This window comes from Rhinoderma darwinii, chromosome 4 (assembly GCF_050947455.1).
Source record: "Rhinoderma darwinii isolate aRhiDar2 chromosome 4, aRhiDar2.hap1, whole genome shotgun sequence".
In the NCBI taxonomy this organism is placed as follows: Eukaryota; Metazoa; Chordata; class Amphibia; order Anura; family Rhinodermatidae; genus Rhinoderma; species Rhinoderma darwinii.
The window spans coordinates 55,952,518-55,970,110 of NC_134690.1; the positions used below are offsets into that span (position 1 = coordinate 55,952,518).

Sequence of the window (17,593 nt, forward strand, 5' to 3'; positions counted from 1 at the left end):
TTTAATTGGTAGCAATTAAACATTTTTAAATACAAAATCGAAGCGAATTGCTTTTATTATGCATTCATTTTTATTTTATTTTTTAAACAAATTCATATATATTGAAGGAAATCTGTCAGCAGTTTTAATGCCTCAAAACTGCTGACAGAGCGATATAGAGAAGGGCATTGTGAACACACCCTTTGTATCGGTCATGCAAGTTGCTTGACCCAGAAATCTATGTTTAATTCCCCCGATGCTGCGGTCGCAAGTGCCACTGAAGCAGACACTTAAAGAGGCTCTGTCACCAGATTTTGCAACCCCTATCTCCTATTGCAGCAGATCGGCGCTGCAATGTAGATTACAGTAACGTTTTTGTTTTTTTTTTAAACAAGCAAGTTATGACCATTTTTATATTTATGCAAATGAGGCTTTCTAAAGTACAACTGGGCGTGTTTAAAGTTATGTACAAGTGGGCGTGTATTATGTGCGTACATCGGGGCGTTTTTACTTCTTTTACTAGCTGGGCGTTGTGAATGGGAGTGTATGATGCTGACGAATCAGCATCATCCACTTCTCTTCACAACGCCCAGCTTCTGGCAGTGCACAGACACACAGCGTGTTCTCGAGAGATCACGCTGTGACGTCACTCACTTCCTGCCCCAGGTCCTGCATCGTGTCGGACGAGCGAGGACACATCAGCACCAGAGGCTACAGTTGATTCTGCAGCAGCATCAGCGTTTGCAGGTAAGTAGCTACATCGACTTACCTGCAAACGCCGATGCTGCTGCAGAATCAACTGTAGTCTCTGGTGCCGATGTGTCCTCTCCTCGTCCGACACGATGCAGGACCTGGGGCAGGAAGTGACGTCACAGCGTGATCTCTGGAGAACACGCTGTGTGTCTGTGCACTGCCAGAAGCTGGGTGGTAACGAAGAGAAGTGGATGATGCTGATTCGTCAGCATCATACACTTCCATTCACAACGCCCAGCTAGTAAAAGAAGTAAAAACGCCCAGATTTACATACACAATACACGCCCAGTTGTACTTTAGAAAGCCTCATTTGCATAAATATAAAAATGGTCATAACTTGGCCAAAAATGCTCGTTTTAAAAAAACAAAAACTTTACTCTTATCTACATTGCAGCGCCGATCTGCTGCAATAGGAGATAGGGGTTGCAAAATCTGGTGACAGAGCCCTTTAATGTGGAAGCGCTCCTGGCTTCTCCTCACTGCAGCGCTGACAGCCCCGCCCCCCTGAGTCATGGCTCTAGCAGTCTCCTGATTGGTTTCAAGAGCCGTCATTAAACATCTATTTCAGACAAGAGGTATGTTTACGATGCCCTTCCCCTCTGGTATATCGCTCTGTGAGCAGTTTTGTGGCCATTAAAACTGTTTCCTATTAAACGCCAATTTATATGAATCCCATAAACATTGCTGAAAATCTGCGAGTTATCCCACAAAAAAAAGGCCTCAAATAGCAATTTAGTCATAATAATAAAATGGTTATTTTGGGTGGAATCCCATGGAGGCAAAAACAGAAACATTCTTGAAACGTTAAAGATACAAATGAAATGGTAATTTTGGCTTTCCTCTGGTAATAGGTTATTTTATTTCAACCTCTATCATGTATACAAATGCTTTTGCGATAGTTGGCGAGTGACATAATTGTAATTTAGTCATCCCATTGTATTGATACTATGTACGCTGATCATCACATGCTGAGTATATAGTTTGCATGTCAGTTGATACAGTGGGGAAAAACGATAGAGCCCGGAAGCAGAAGCTTTATGTAAAGCTTATGTTAAATGACTGCCCATAGTGTCTGTTAGAGATGAGCTGTACACGAGTTTGTTGATTTGCCAACTTTCACCCATTTCCTCTTAACCCCTTAACGACCGCCCACAGGTCCAGAATCTACGTCTTTTGCCGTCACTGTAGAAAAGGACAGTGAGCGCTTATTCTTTAAGCAGGAGCTGTTACTAACAGCTTGGGTACTTGGAGCAGTCTCCTGAATACAACTGGGATTGGAGAAACGTCTACTTGAACGGTTTAACCTTTTGATCGCTGTGGTCCGTGATCACAGCATGATCAAAGGGGACTCCCCTCTTCGATCGTAAACTAGGTGACGCGTTTGGAGACTGGGGGAACCCTCTGCAGTCAGCCCTGGGACCTAGAAAGGTCCTAGGGCTGTCTGTTCTGTAAGCCTGCTGTTGGGGCCCTAGAATCTATTTGCCACTGGGAATTAGTATTGGCACTGCACGGTTCACTTCGCAAGAGCAAATACTGGTCAAGGTAGCGGCTAAATAAGGATCAAACCATCCTGGCCTCTATTTTGTGTCATCACTTCCCATCCCCAACACAAACATTTGAATTGGCAAAATTTGATTGTGAACATGATAAAAAAAAAGCTCTAATGCTGTAAATTTAAATAGGAGTTTTTGCCCAGAAATTTGCTGTAATAATCTTTTTTCAAACAAGAGAGAGAGAGAGTTTAGATAGAAGCATTTCCGTAATCTAACCACCTCCAGCCACGTATTTGCTTTCTCTTCTACATTCATATTACTGCTGGAAGGAGAGCGACGTTGATAACACGTCCTTGAACTTCTCATAAACATATTTATCAAATGTGATATTTCTAGAGAGAAATCACAATCCAATATAGGTGACGTGACAACAGCTCGGCATTCATTCATCAGCTTAACAAAGCGGCCCCCAAAATACCTCCAACTCACAGGGGGCTTCTTGTTAACACAAGTCAGGTTGAGCATGAACTGAAGAACAGCCATGAAATTGAATGCACACAGATGCATGGCAACAATGAGTCTAGTGCCTGTTATTAACAAGAGCACCGGTGGGTTAATGGACAACACTCACAGGATTTTGTTGACTGGTAGAAAACTCCTGTGCATAATACTGAATAAATAATTATTATATACCCGGCATTCATGAAACATAGATCCATGCCCAAAACCACACGCACCATTCTCAACTTACAACGTTCCCCATCTTCACAAAATGTTGAGTAACTATATAAAGATTTTGCTTATCTTGAGTTACATGATTCTTCCTTCTCCATTTATGTCTAAAGCGAAATTCAGAATTGTTCTGGTTTCTTGTTGCCAGAGAGCAGTGCAGTGTGGGACACAGTTAGAGTATGTTCACACAAAGTTTTTCGGAGCTGTTTTTGACTGCGTCGGAAACTACACAAAAAGCTGCAAAAACGCCTCCCATTGATTTTAATGGGAAGGCGGAGGCGTTTTTTTCCCTGTGAGCAGAAATGCTTGCGGGAAAAAGAAGCGTCATACCCTTTCTTCATGCGTTTCCGTATTTGACCTCTCATTGACATCAATAAGGCGTCACATATAGTGCCATCGGCTTCGTAACACACCAGGGCATAGAGAACCGACTGTTTGATCAGGAGAGAGACGGAAAACAAAATCCACATGGAAAATGTAGCCAATTTTACCGTATTGGTGAAAAGTAATTCCTTCTTGACCCCACATGGCAGGTGGAAAATTTCCCTAAGTCAATTAAACATCGTTATGTTAACAAGATAGTATATAAGGCGATTTTTCCCAAGAACTAGCCCAATTTTTCCAGACTATCATTTAAAAATCCCATCTATTCATCTAGTTGTTCAACCTTTGAACCTGCTTCAGCTCTCCCAGGGATGAGCTACAGTAAGCTCTTTTGATGCCCAAGGCAAACATGCCGATAGCCCCCTCACTCATAACAGTCCCCCATACTACCGGTATTAGCCAAAGCTACAATGTCCCCATTGATGTTGCCCTTATGAATACAAGCCACCAGGGGCAGCCAAAAATTAATGATAAGTAGTATGAGTCTATAGCTCAGAATACCGATATAACCTGCACAACTACCCCCAGCTAAATCACAGACTATTTTTTTTTATTACAGATTCTGCCAACTACAATGCCCCCAGAAATAACAGCCCCATTGCCCCATCAATGTTAAGCACAGTGCCCCTATTAGTGTCAGCTATAATGTCCCCCAATAAGTAGCATCCACAATTGTTATTCTATGATCTTGCCATATCAGCATATAGAAAGTTCCTAGTAACTTCTGATACTGTTGCACGAAGTAGGTCAGTCCATCCAGTTCATCTTTAGTATCATGTAGCATTAAAGAGGACCTGTCACTAGGTCATATAAGTTGAACTGGTTTACTGCCCTGTTTCCCTAATTCCAGCGCTGTTTTTCTTTTTTTCCTAGACCCTATGTTCTAGAAATATGGCCCACTGTTATGTTGGCTCTCTTTAATTTGCTGTAGTTAGCGAACAGGGGATGAACTACCCTCAGGCTTCCTCGCGCTGATTGGTCAGCATCAGAGGCAGGAAAGTTAGCTCCACCCTGTTGGCTAACTGCAGCAAATTAGCATAAAGGGAGCCAACATAACAGTGGGGCATATCTCTGGAACAGGGGGGTCCAGAAAAAAAAAAACCAGCGCTGGTATCAGGAAGACATAACTATTCAGGTGAGTAAACCAGTTCAACCTTATATGACCTAGTGACAGGTCCTCTTTAAACGAGAATAGTGCAGCATTTTTTTAATTTACTAGTGATGTATATTGCTTTATATTACTCTTTATACTACTTTTATTACTATTATTTCTATGGCTCAGCTTCCTGCAGTGGGTTATTGGTGGAGAGGGTATACAGACACATACTCTTACATAAGCTCATATGTTTGGAGTGATAGAATTTTATGATGAAAATAAACAGCTTTCTGCATCTTTTATTGAACGCTCGCAGAATTTAGAAACCCTGCTCTTTATTCAGCTCTTGCAAATGTAATTATACATGTAAATGTGTCGTTATTTCCCTGTCATTTAGAATGCTTTCTATGGGTACTTACTAATTACACACTGGCATGATTAATGAGCAACGGCTCCATAGTATACTCCAGATTCTAACATGAGATTAACCTGTGCAACCTGTGGATCACCAGCTGCAGAGGATGCTGGGAGGTGTAGTCTTACAGCAGCTGGAGATCCAGAGGATACCGAATGCTGTTCTTCAATCCATTTCTAAGGTTGATGGGTGTGAGGGTTGGTTGTGGGGGGAATTCAGGTTTTGAGTCGATTGCCCACCGACAATCCCCCTCAAGTTTTTAATTTTCCGTTCTGTCTTTTTAAGGAATCTTTTGTAAAGAAGAATCACTGACCCCAAGTCAGAGAAGACTGGCTGTTAGGTAAGATGAAATTACGTTTTACAGTTTGATTTATTTTTTTGCTATTTTTTAACTGCTGTTCTGTAAATGAATGTTATGTTATCAAAGATTTGCCCCCGAAACATGCAACTGTATGCCATAGAGTTACATATGTCGCCCATTGACCAAAAACATATTCTGTGCGGTATGTCTTTTTGCGGGATCCCCTTGTATTGAAAAGAGTGGTTGACTATGCTTTTCTATACCAGGACACTCTTTTAGAATATGCCATTATAAGCTATGTACACATTTGGCATATAAATGTTCTGAGATTTCCAGTTGTAAACAGGGAAGGTACAACAAATATGTTGTGCTTATAGCCCTAAAGGGGTATTCTGACTATAGATTATAGTAACCATAGTTATGGACGGATTTTGAAGCACAATGGAGGACAGGGTATCCTCGTTCTTACAATTAGTGGGGTTCTCAGTCTTGGAATCTCCACCTTTTAGACATTTATAACATGTCCTTTGGATATGCCGTAAATGAATGTATCTTGATAGAATACCGCTGGTTGCTCTTGGAAACAGACAGCAGTGTATCTCCAGACATGTCAGGCATGTAACCTATTAGTTGATCTCTAACTGTATCAGTGTCATCTGAACTCCCACAATGCACTGCTCCCTGGTAACAGGAAACCAGCAGAATTCTGAGTTCAGCTTTATCCGTGAATGGAGAAGAAAACATCACGTAACTCAAAATCAGTACAAGAGAAGAAAAACGTATTTACAAAGTTACTCATGATTTAATTGAGATTTTTTTTGTGGAATATCGCAAATTTATGTTCAGATCTCCATTTTGAGTTACAATGCAGAATACATTGATGGATTACTCAAAAAGCAATTTCCTAATATAATTTTATTATCAGTATTATCAGGAGTGAATAGATTATCACAGAATTTGGAAAATAGTCATACAGTAAGTGGTGTATCGTACTTGTAGCATGGAGTCTTCCCCTAATAAGACCATTGCACAATATATGAATAGCTAGGGATCACAGTATTTAAAAAACGCAGCAAAAAGATTGAAAACGATAATATATGCAGCGGTATGACATAAAGTTGCATACCATCTGCCATTGGATTCCACTTAAAATCGAATACCGTAGCGTTGGAAAGAGTAGCATTATTCTCTACTACAGCAACAACAAAAATATCCATATGTTTACCTCTCAGATTTGTTTTTCCTAATCAAAAAATCCTTTTGGCATGAACTTTAAATGTAGTGAGAGAGGGGCCTAAGATCAAACCAGTGGTGTTAAAGGGTTATTCCTGTCTAATAAAGTGATGGTGTATCGCTGGAATATGTCATCACTATGTGATTTGTACTGGTCTGACCTCTGGGACCCTTACCGAGCCTGAGAATGATTTAGCGCTGTATCCCTTTCTAAGTTTTCCCTGCACAGCGGTGCTCGCTGCCACTCTACGTGAGCAGCCGGCGCCATTCACCTCTGTGCAGGAAAAAACAGCAAATGGGGACGCAGCTAAATCAGCGATGTGGCCTTTTCATTTACAGGATCGTGGTGGTCCAAGAGGTCAGATCATCACCGATCATAAAGTGATGACATATTTCAGCGAAATGCCATTAGTTTATAAGATGGAAAAAAAAACTTTAAACCTATGCGATATTCTTCTAATGTCCTGTCTGCGTGTCAGTCATAACTATAGTTCTGGCATTCTATTTATGAACCAGGAAGATAAGGATGAACTTTTTATCATTAGTAAGCAATGCTGCATCTATGGTAGGCTCCTGGAATAGCTCTTGATTGGTTTTTCCAGGATATAACATTGATGGCCGCCCAAGGGATCAGCAGAAGGAGGGGGCCCCACCACCGCAGTACCGGGCACAGCAAAGTCTGTATGAGGCTGTGACTGGTGCTGCGGCTCAGCCTATTCAAGTGAATAGGACTCAGCATGGTTGACCTGCAGTACAAAGCCACTCTTCCAATGGTTCGCTAGGCGGCCGCCTACTCCGCCAACCCCTGCGACCCAGCCCTCGGAACATCCTCAAAAGTAATGCTATGTATAATGTTATAAATAGGGTACGTTTCCATTATATCTCCATTCAACAGAATCATTTATTTCTACAAATTAATCTGCACAGCGATTGCCTGTGACTTTGCTCAATTTCACATTCCTTTTACACTGTTTGAGTCGCTTCATGTTACAGATCTGTGTTGAGCAGTGACAGAGCCAGCTGAGTTTACTGAATAAAAGCCAGGGAGCCAAGAGAGAATTGTATTTAAAAAGTAACGCTCCGCTTCATTGTATATTCAGAACAGGGGCTGCGACACCGCCTGTGGTCCGGAGCCACTCATTTACCTACTAACAATGGATTCCTGAACAGGCTCCAGCAGGACGCTGCAGGTGACTTGTAAAGCGGCTACCTGCAATATGTTTCTCGGTATGCATAATCCAAAATCTGGACACGTGAACTGCTCCACTAAATCTGCACTAATTCTGCAGGTTGCTGCCAATAATAATCCTATTTCATATTCATTGTCATTGCCCTGCAAATTCAGCAGGTAACACATGCTGTTTTATGACAGCCTGGACTCCTTATGGAGATCCAGTGCTGCCCTTTTTATTAGAAGTTTATTAGAAGTTTATTAGAAGTTTATTAGAAGTTTCGTACTTCTTAAAGCAGTGATCTGATAGGGACGTTATGTTAGGAATTTTTTATTTAAACAGTTTCCTTATGCAATTTTCAATGTTGGTTCCAAAAGATCCAACATTTCAACCTCCTAATTCCTATATTTTCTTAACATATCCTTGGTTCTGGGTTATGCAGATAGGCTTGTGTGGGTTTAATATTAAAAAAAAACATATTACCCAATATACGTACCTTATTAGGCCCTGTTCATATATGCGTTGTGGCTTTTAGTCATATTAGGAGCCACAACCAGATCTGTCGTAAGACGGATCCGAAAGGTGCCTGACAGACCCATTTGACTTATAAAGTGTTGAAGCCTCCGTCACAGATTCAATTGTTTTTGACAGGAAAAATATTGCTGCATCCACGGATACCTTGGCAGAACTCGACGGACCCATTATAAGATATGCGTTATATGTTACGACAAATACTGCTGTAAATTAAGAAAATTTGTCAGTCTGCGGGTGGCCTACCCCTCCCTCTGAGCTCCATGCACTTTTTTAAAAGTGGCAGAGGCAATCTAAGGCTATGTTCACACGGAGTATTTTGGGGGAGGAATATCTGCCTCAAAATTCCGTTTGGAACTTTGAGGCAGATATTCCTCTCCCTGCACGCCGATTTTCGCGGCGATTATCGCGCCGTTTTTCGCCCGCGGCCATTGAGCGCCGCGGGCATAAAACAGCGAGAAATACGCTTTCTCCTGCCTCCCATTGAAGTCAATGGGAGGTCAGAGGCGGAAGCGCCCGAAGATAGGGCATGTCGCTTCTTTTTCCCGCGAGGCAGTTTTGATTTCAATGGGAGGCGTTCTCGGGCCGTTTTTGCCGAGTTTTGCGACGCGGTTTCCGCGTCAAAAAACTCGGCAAAATACCCCGTGTGAACATAGCCTAAAAATCTATTTTTTTTGCACAAAAACCAAGTTTTCTCGAGTGTTTAATAAATCCCCCCTCCTTGTATAGAATTAGGCTACCCGGTAATATTTAGACCAAGTTCACACAAGGTTCTTTAGAGCTAATTTTGATACGGAAACCGTGTTGGATTCAGTGCCAAAATACAGTCGAAATTGCCTTCCATTGATTTCCCTGGGAGGCAGAGGCGGTTTTCTTCTCGGGCAACTTTTAGCCGTTCGCGGGGAAAAACGTGGCACGTCCTTCCGGGAGGCAGAAAAAAACACTTTTTGCTATGAAAATCGGGGCAAAAAAGTGCAGGCAGATTCCTGGAGGAATTTTGACGCAGATTTTTTCTGTCTGCAAAATACACCATGTGAACTAGGCCTTATGCTGGCAGCTCTGCAGTTATGTCCCTGATACATTGCAGGCAGCAGGGACAAACACCGTTCCCTGCTGCCATCACTGTATTACCAATGGTATCATGATAAAGACTCGCTCGTTTTTCACGTCCGAGTCGCACTTGTGCGGGACCCGTTTTCATGGATCCTTTATAGACTTGAGTCTATTGACGGATCCGTGAAAACAGACAAAAATAGGACATGTCCTATTTTTTTCACGGGCCCTTCACACGGCCCGTTAAAACAACGGCTATGTGAACAGCCCCATAGAAATACATGCAGCCTTGTAACGGCCGTTAAAAAAAATGCCCGTAACACGGATTATATTTACGTTTGTCTGAATAAGCCCTTAACCAAATTCTCCTTCCTACCCCTCCCCCACTCAAAGAGATAAGATCTATTAACAATTATTACATTCACACAGATAAAGCATTCTCAAAACAAAAATATGCAATCTAAAAAGAGAAACAGTATATCCTCGTACCAAAAAAACTAATAGTCAATATCAAGGGTAGAACATATGTTGACATTTTAGAGAATACGTCACTAATCAACATAGTCCAGTTACAGCGTTACATGAGTCCAGTATCTATACAAACGGAGGCATTATATCAAACAATGATAAGTTGTATAACAGGAGAACAATATGCAGGATCAATTTAAATCAGCAGGACATTTCCCAGGTCTCTCCTCCACCTATCAGCATGACTTTTTATGTGAATAGAGCCCTATTTCTAAGCAGATAAGTGGGGGCTCAGTAAGGAGAATCTAACCACGGGTTATAAGGAATTTAGCCATTGTTTGCAGCACTGAAATAGCTCTTGACAATCTGTCAGTCCTCATCTATACAGACAAGAGGGGTCTATGGGGTAACTGGCCCCTATGTCATCACTCCTCTGGGTAACTTTTAATTTCACTGGTGATGTCACTGCAGGGAACAAAAATTATCAACTCTTCTCCGATTTCCCTGTGCCGTTTTTTCCCATTCTTTTAGTGTAGGTTGTCATAATTTATTACAAATTCTTATTCCTGCTGAGACTGTTGACAAATGAATATTTCTGCTGCTTTTTACTGCCATCTACAGTACCAGCCTGTGGGCCAGATATTACAAAGCAATCTCTGTGGTAATGTAGGATATTTTTTGTAAGGTATTAAGCCTCATGCACACGACCGTGTGTGCCGTCCGAGTCCTGTCAGTGATCCAAGGAAAGATGGAACATGTTCTACCTTTCCTCGGATCGGAGACTTGGACCATTTGTCACGGACCTGATTCACCTGCTAAAGTGAATGGGTCCGTGAAGACTATCGGGTGCCACTCGATGCCGTCAAAAACTGCCCAACGGTCGTGTGCAAGAGACCTTAGGCCCTTGGGAACTCCTGGTGAATTCTTCACTCTTATTATGGAGTGCTCATCAATATTATGTTTTAGCTGATATATTGCAGTTGAAAAAGTTTCTAATTGGAAAGTTAGCACAAAATATTCTTAAACCCAACTGTCCAAAAATATTTGCGTTTAAAGGGGTTATCCAGGATTTTAAAATTGATGGCCTATCCTTAGGATAGGCCATCAATATTAGATTGGTGGAGGGGGGCGGGAGTTAAATCCGCACCGATCTAATACTGATGACCTAACCTTCAGATAGGCCATCAAATTTAAAATCCCGGATAACCCTTTAAGCACCATTAGCCCCATGCCACAAAATCATGTTTTACATAGTCCCCTTCCCACATTCCCATGTACCTGCACTGGTGATCGCATAAGGCACTGAAGCTGTGCCCGTGTAATCACCTGCTAGAGGACAGCTGTGATTGACAGCCATCCTCCAACACTTACAGTCGGGATCAGAATTTTCTCCTTCTTGCACTGCGATCAATGCTGATCACACCGCTGACAGAGGGAGGGGGGGTACCTCTATCACATCCCTGTCAACCATGGCATTTTGATCAGTGGCAGCCTGGGCCCCTGGGGCTTAATAAAGGCTCCCAGAACTGTCCAGTAGCAGTGCCTGGACACCAGGATCACCAGATTTAACACCCTGCGACTTCTTTCTGTTGGGCGACATCAAGGACTCAGTGTATCTGCCCCCCTCCCCCCACCCCCCCCGACCGCACGATCTGAACAACCTGAGGCAACCCATTACTGAAACAGTGGAGTCCATATCAGAAGATATTCTGGTATTCTTTAAAATATTCTAGTTCAAGACACCACTGTGATGCCTGAGTAAGGTTTCATTCACATCGGCACTAGGGCTCCGTTCCGACATTCCATCTCAGCTTTCCGTCGAAACGCAGCCCTGACAGACACAAACATTTCAATGGTGACGGATCCATGCCAATGGTTTCCGTTTGTCTCCGTTGTGCAAGGAAACCGTCGTTTTGACTGAATCAGTAGCGCAGTCGACTACGGTATTGATTTTATCAAAATGACGAGTAATGTCTACCATGTGGGTATATATTATGGTTCTATTCCGTTTTATAAAATGTAATGTGTCAGTGGAGAATCTCATGGACATATTTGGAGGCATTAAATAAACCTGAATATAGAAACAGCCAGGACGGCCACTCTGAACATGGCAGCAGAAGAGATCACTTTGCCTTACTGATGGCACAGGGCCTAGTCTCCATGTCTCCCTCTCCTCCCGATTCTCCCGTATTAAGCCCAGCCCACACATATCCTGTGAGCTGGCCATACACATGTGATAAACGTTAGTGGATCAGCCAACAGTATCTATTCACACTAGCGTCATGACTTCCATTATTATTGGAGCCATGATGGTTATGACATCTGTTGTGTAGTGGATCCTAAAAGTTTCCAGTGGACGATCCTTTGTTCATCTGGGAGATAAGGCCTCATTCACATCGCGTTTGTGCTATTCGCAGGGCGTATACATTTTTTATAAAAACGTGGATGATTGAAAATGTATACAAACATGTACCATTTTCTGTTTACGTCTGTTGTTTATAGCGTGTACGTTTAGCGTATACTCCTAAGCCGGTATACTCTTATCTCCGTTTTTTAACCTAAGAAAAATATAAGTTTTTCTTTTACAGTGAACACTGATAGAAAAAAAAAAACAGATAGATTTACTGTATGTAAACGGATACAAACGTATAGCATTACGTTTGTATATGTCGTCCATTGAGATCAATGCTAAAAAAAGTTACATCGCGTATATGTTTACAGAATAGAGTAGCAGACTACGCTTTTCAGTACTTTCAAAAAACAGTATCCCAACGTAAACCATGACAAACATGGACCAAACGGATGCTATTTTGGTCTACGTTTGACCCATTATAGTCTATGTATACGCCGAGCTATATGTTTCAATACTTTTTTAGTGTTTAAAAACGTATAAGCTCGGCGGATAGCACAAACGCGATGTAAATGGGGCCTAAGCGGTACAAAAGATGTTTGGCAGGGGAATTTCCCCCTTTCTATGGCAGTATACATACACACTCAGCCGATCCGAGCAATCATTGCTATTATTGGGTCGAGAAAGGTGGTTAATGGGCAAATGGTCGGCTATAGGAACTGATTCATGTCAATCAATGAGATAATGATTGACATGAAGCTCCCGCTACATTTACTCAGAGAGGTTCTGCCTATTGCATTATTGTAGGTCATTAAGTTTCTCCTGAACTCCACACCTGTTAACAGGTTCCCGGCCGCTGGCCGTAAATATACGGCCAGCGGTCAGGGTCTCTAAAGTCCGCCGTATAGACTATTTACGGCGGCACTTCAGAGACTGTGCACGCGCGATCGCGTGCACACAGCTCTGTGCCCTGGCTGTTGCTAACAGCCATGGGCACTGGGCAGAATGTCAGGGGTCAATCTTTTGGCCCCTGAACATGTGATCGCTGTGACAACCAATCACAGCGATCACATGCATTTCTGCATAGAAAACAGTGTGCACGCGATCGCGTGCACACAGCCCTGTGCCCACGCTGTTACCAACAGCTCTGGGCACTGGGCAGAGTATCAGGGAACAATCTGATGGTCCCTGAACATGTGGTCGCTGTGAAAACCTATCACAGCGACCACATTTGTTTTATTTGGACTTTTCTGGCAGTAAATCTCCTGCCTCTTTTCTTCTCCTCAAACATTGTTTCAGTTTGAGGAGAAGAAGAGACTCGGGAGAATTGCTGCCAGAAGATTACAGTTACACAAAAAATATAGTTACACTCTAAAACATTCTCTGTATAGATAGATTTCTATCTACCTATACAATCTATCTATCCATCTATCTTTTTTTCTATCTATCTACCTTTCTTTCTTTTATTCTATTAGAATAGGCAGGTAGGGAGTATATAATTATATATATATCCACATATATATAATATATATAGCAATAGCGGTTTATTTTTTGTTAGCGGTAGTGTAGATATATATATAGCAGTTAGTTTGTGTGTTTTATATAAAAAAAAACAAAAAAAACAAAAAAAATTTGTTTAGTTAGTGTTAGTGTTAGTTAGGTTATGGCGAGGAAGTTGTTTAGCGCCGAGGAGGCATACGCCATGCTGTGGTCTGAGTCGGAGACCGCATTAGAGATGGCGTCCGAGATGGAACCTGTTTTAGGTAGTGACGATGACAGCGTCACTTCAGGTTCATCTTCAGGGGACGTTGTCCCTGATGCAGTTGAAACTGCAGAACTTGAAAGCGCAGGGCCAAGTAGCGCTGTAGCACGGGACAGCCTGGTCCCTCCAGTCCAGGCTCTTGTATGGGCACCTGCCCCATCTTTTGGGCCTAGAATCCACGGATTTACTGCCACTCCTGGCATAACCGTGGACAATACAAATTTTGTCCAAATGGATTACTTCCATTTATTTATAACGGACGACATCCTAAATCAGATTGTCCACGAAACAAATTTATATGCCACTCAATATATAAGGCAGAAACCTTCATCCACCCATGCCAGAGATTGGACGCCCACCAATTTGCTGGAATTAAAAAAATTTTTGGGGCTCACCCTAAATATGGGTATTGTCAAAAAGCCCTCCATTAGGTCTTACTGGTCAACAAGACCCGCCCAAGCCACCCCAGTATATTCTGCAGTAATGCCCAGGTCTCGTTATGAGACAATAATGAGGTTCCTCCACTTCAATGACAACGCACAGGCCCCCCCAAGTACCGATGCAAACCGGGATCGGTTGTTCAAAATAAGACCGCTAATAAATTCCCTGAATAATTTATTTCTGCAACTCTACACCCCTAAAGCAGAATGTAAGTGTGGACGAATCCCTCCTCAACTTTCATGGCAGACTTAGCTTTCGCCAATATCTACCTTCCAAAAGGGCAAGATATGGCGTTAAGCTCTACAAATTGTGTGAAAGCGGGTCAGGATATACCACCGCCTTCAGGATTTATGAAGGGCGGGACCGCTCAATAAATGTTCCTGGATGCCCCCCTGATCTTTCCACCAGCAGTAAGATCGTGTGGGAGATCATGCAGCCTCTGCTTCACAAGGGGTACCACCTGTACTGTGATAATTTTTATTCCAGTGTGCCCCTGTTTAGGCATTTGCATGCTGCAAGGACTGGGGCATGTGGTACCATGCGCAAAAACCGAATTGGTTTTCCACAGCAATTAGTGGGGAAGCGCATGGTAAAGGGGGACTCCTGTGCTTATGCATCTGAAGAATTGCTGGCGGTCAAGTTCAGGGATCGCAAAGACGTGTATGTGCTAAGCACGATTCATACCGCAGGAACAGTGGCAGTGAGGGAAAGGGGGGCATCATCGGACAAGCACAAACCAGTGAGCGTGTCCGAATATAACAAGTACATGGGGGGGGGGTGGATTTAAGCGACCAGGTTTTACAGCCCTATTTAGTAAAACGCAAAACTAAAACCTGGTACAAAAAAGTGGCCATTTATTTGTTACAGGTGGCAATCCACAACTCATTTGTGCTCTACAAAAAAACAGAGGCAGAGACACATACCTGGATTTCCAGGAAAAAATTATTGAAGGCCTCATTTTTGATATTCAGGACACCCGAGAATGCCCCCAGTCTGAGGATGTCACGCGACTGACTGAAAGACACTTCATCAGTCGGATTCCCCCAACACCAACCAGAAGCAACCCGCAGAAAAAGTGCCGCGTCTGCAGAAAAGACGGGCACCGCAAAGATTCCCGATATTTCTGTCCCTCATGTCCCTCACAACCAGGCCTGTGCATTGAGCCATGTTTTAAAAAATACCACACTGTTCTGAATTATTAGATTTTAGTTAATTCGTTGAAAATATATTTGCCCTACATTACTTTTTTATTTTTCCCCTGATTTTACTCCAAGGGTGAGGGAGGGAATGGGTGGGGGGTGGATGTCATGTTTGCATATTCTCTAAAGTTCATCTGAATAGCTCCATTTGCATAAACCTGCAATTTCTTATTTTAGAAAACCCCAAAAAATAAATTCCCATTATACCCCTAGATGAATATTTTGGGATTTCTGCTTCAAGAGCAGATATTTTGGAAGTGTTATAGAAACTCTGAGTTTTGTAAAACCAGCTTTGAAAAAAAGCGATTTGTGAAATAAGCTTCTTGTATCGTCCGCCCTCCTACTTCTCTATGTGATAAATAAGACACACATATTTGGTATCCCCATGCTCAGGAGAAGTGGAAGAATGTGAAAGGAGATGAATTTTGGCCGTGGTCTATGCCGTGTGTGAAAAATGCTGGTATAAACTGACGCATTTGCTAAAAAATTGCTAATTTTATTTTGATCCATCTTATTCAAGAAACTTTCAGAAGAAAACTGGACTGTCTAAAAATATGATAAACCCCTTGAAGAAAACCTTGTGGGATCTACTTGTGTGAATGAAGTCGTTTATGGGGTGTTTCTAATGTTTCAGCAGCATTACACCCCCCAGAATACAGTATGCTGCTATAAAATCAAATGCAGAATTCCTGGACCGAAAAGGCCAAAAAGCCTCCTTTTATGCCAAGCCCTGGCAAATGCCCGTGAATAAAGCACACATATTTGGTATCCCCATGCACAGGAGAAGTGGAAGAATGTGAAAGGAGATGAATTTTGGCCGTGGTCTATGCCGTGTGTGAAAAATGCTGGTATAAACTGACGCATTTGCTAAAAAATTGCTAATTTTATTTTGATCCATCTTATTCAAGAAACTTTCAGAAGAAAACTGGACTGTCTAAAAAGACGATAAACCCCTTGAAGGAAACCTTGTGGGGTCTACTTGTGCGAATGAAGTCATTTATGGGGTAATTCTAATGTTTCAGCAGCATTACGCCCCCCAGAAAACAGTATGCGGCTATAAAATCAAATGCAAAATTCCTGGACCGAAAAGGCCGAAAAGCCTCCTTTTATGCCAAGCCCTGGCACATGCCCGCACAGTGAATAAGGCACACATATTTGGTATCCCCATGCACGGGAGAAGTGGAAGAACGTGAAAGGAGATGAATTTTGTCCGTGGTCCATACCGTGTGTGAAAAATGCTAGCATAAACTGGCGCAATTGCTAAATTCTTGCATTTTTTTCCAATTTTGCCCACTTTAGAGAAAAAAATAAAAATGATATATACTGACAAATGCCACTAAAACAAAGCCCTATCTGTCCTTTAAAAAGAGTGTAAAATTCAAAGATGAACTTTATTCACCTGCTGAGTTATAGTCATCTAAAGAAGCGCATAGCAAAATTGTGAAATTTGCTCTGGTCATTTAGCTGTAAAACAGCCTAGTCCTTAACCGGTTAATCTTTACATATCTGTACTATGACCCTTAATGGTATCAATGTACAGTATATTTTTACATTTCCATTGCTCAGCTAATCAACTTTAGTAAATCCTCCCTGACAGATCAGATCCTCCTATTACTGGCCTCATGTATAACCATGTAATATGGTGATATCAGGCGTCACTGAGGAGTATATTGATATCCAGCCCATGTTATCAGGAACTTTGGACTGCTGTGGTGTAAAACCGCATTCCCAGACCAGTGAATCCCAGCTCTTATGCAATATTCTATATATATTTCAACAGTTAGAATTTCCTCTAGCAAGCCTGCAGTATTATCAGAGCGATTCCCATATATACACCCCTGGATTTTCCATAGGAGGCCTTGGGGGAAGGGCACCTGCTGTGTTGATATGTAAATTATGGGTATTCATATAAAAATGAGGTATTGACAAAGCTATGCTGGTGGAAGGATGTTAAAGGTGCTTCAGTCAGAAACAGCAGCAGATATTCCTTTACTTCATTAACGATTCACGTCCGATTTGTTGACCGGGCGGTCTAAAACTAAGGCCAGGGATTTGAACTGCCTTGGGAGTTCCCCCATATCCAGCTGTGCCAGAGGATCTGTGGACACATGGATTCTGGCCTTGTCTTAGTTCTGGCCTGGGTCACTGAGGAGCCACCCTCTACATCACAGCCTGCCTCGGATTAACGCAGAAACGTCCCCACCGCGGTGCAATTGATCCTCTTCGGAAGA

General features: G+C 42.3%; 1 protein-coding gene across 1 annotated transcript in view; it reads left to right on the forward strand.

Moving 5' to 3' along the window:
- The window catches only part of MBOAT2 (membrane bound glycerophospholipid O-acyltransferase 2), a 243,077-nt gene that overhangs the window by 160,610 nt on the left and 64,874 nt on the right, over window positions 1-17,593 (forward strand). The window contains exon 6 of the mRNA XM_075861127.1: window positions 5,138-5,192. Coding sequence (XP_075717242.1) covers window positions 5,138-5,192 — 55 coding nt within the window. The remainder of the gene's footprint in view (window positions 1-5,137; window positions 5,193-17,593) is intronic.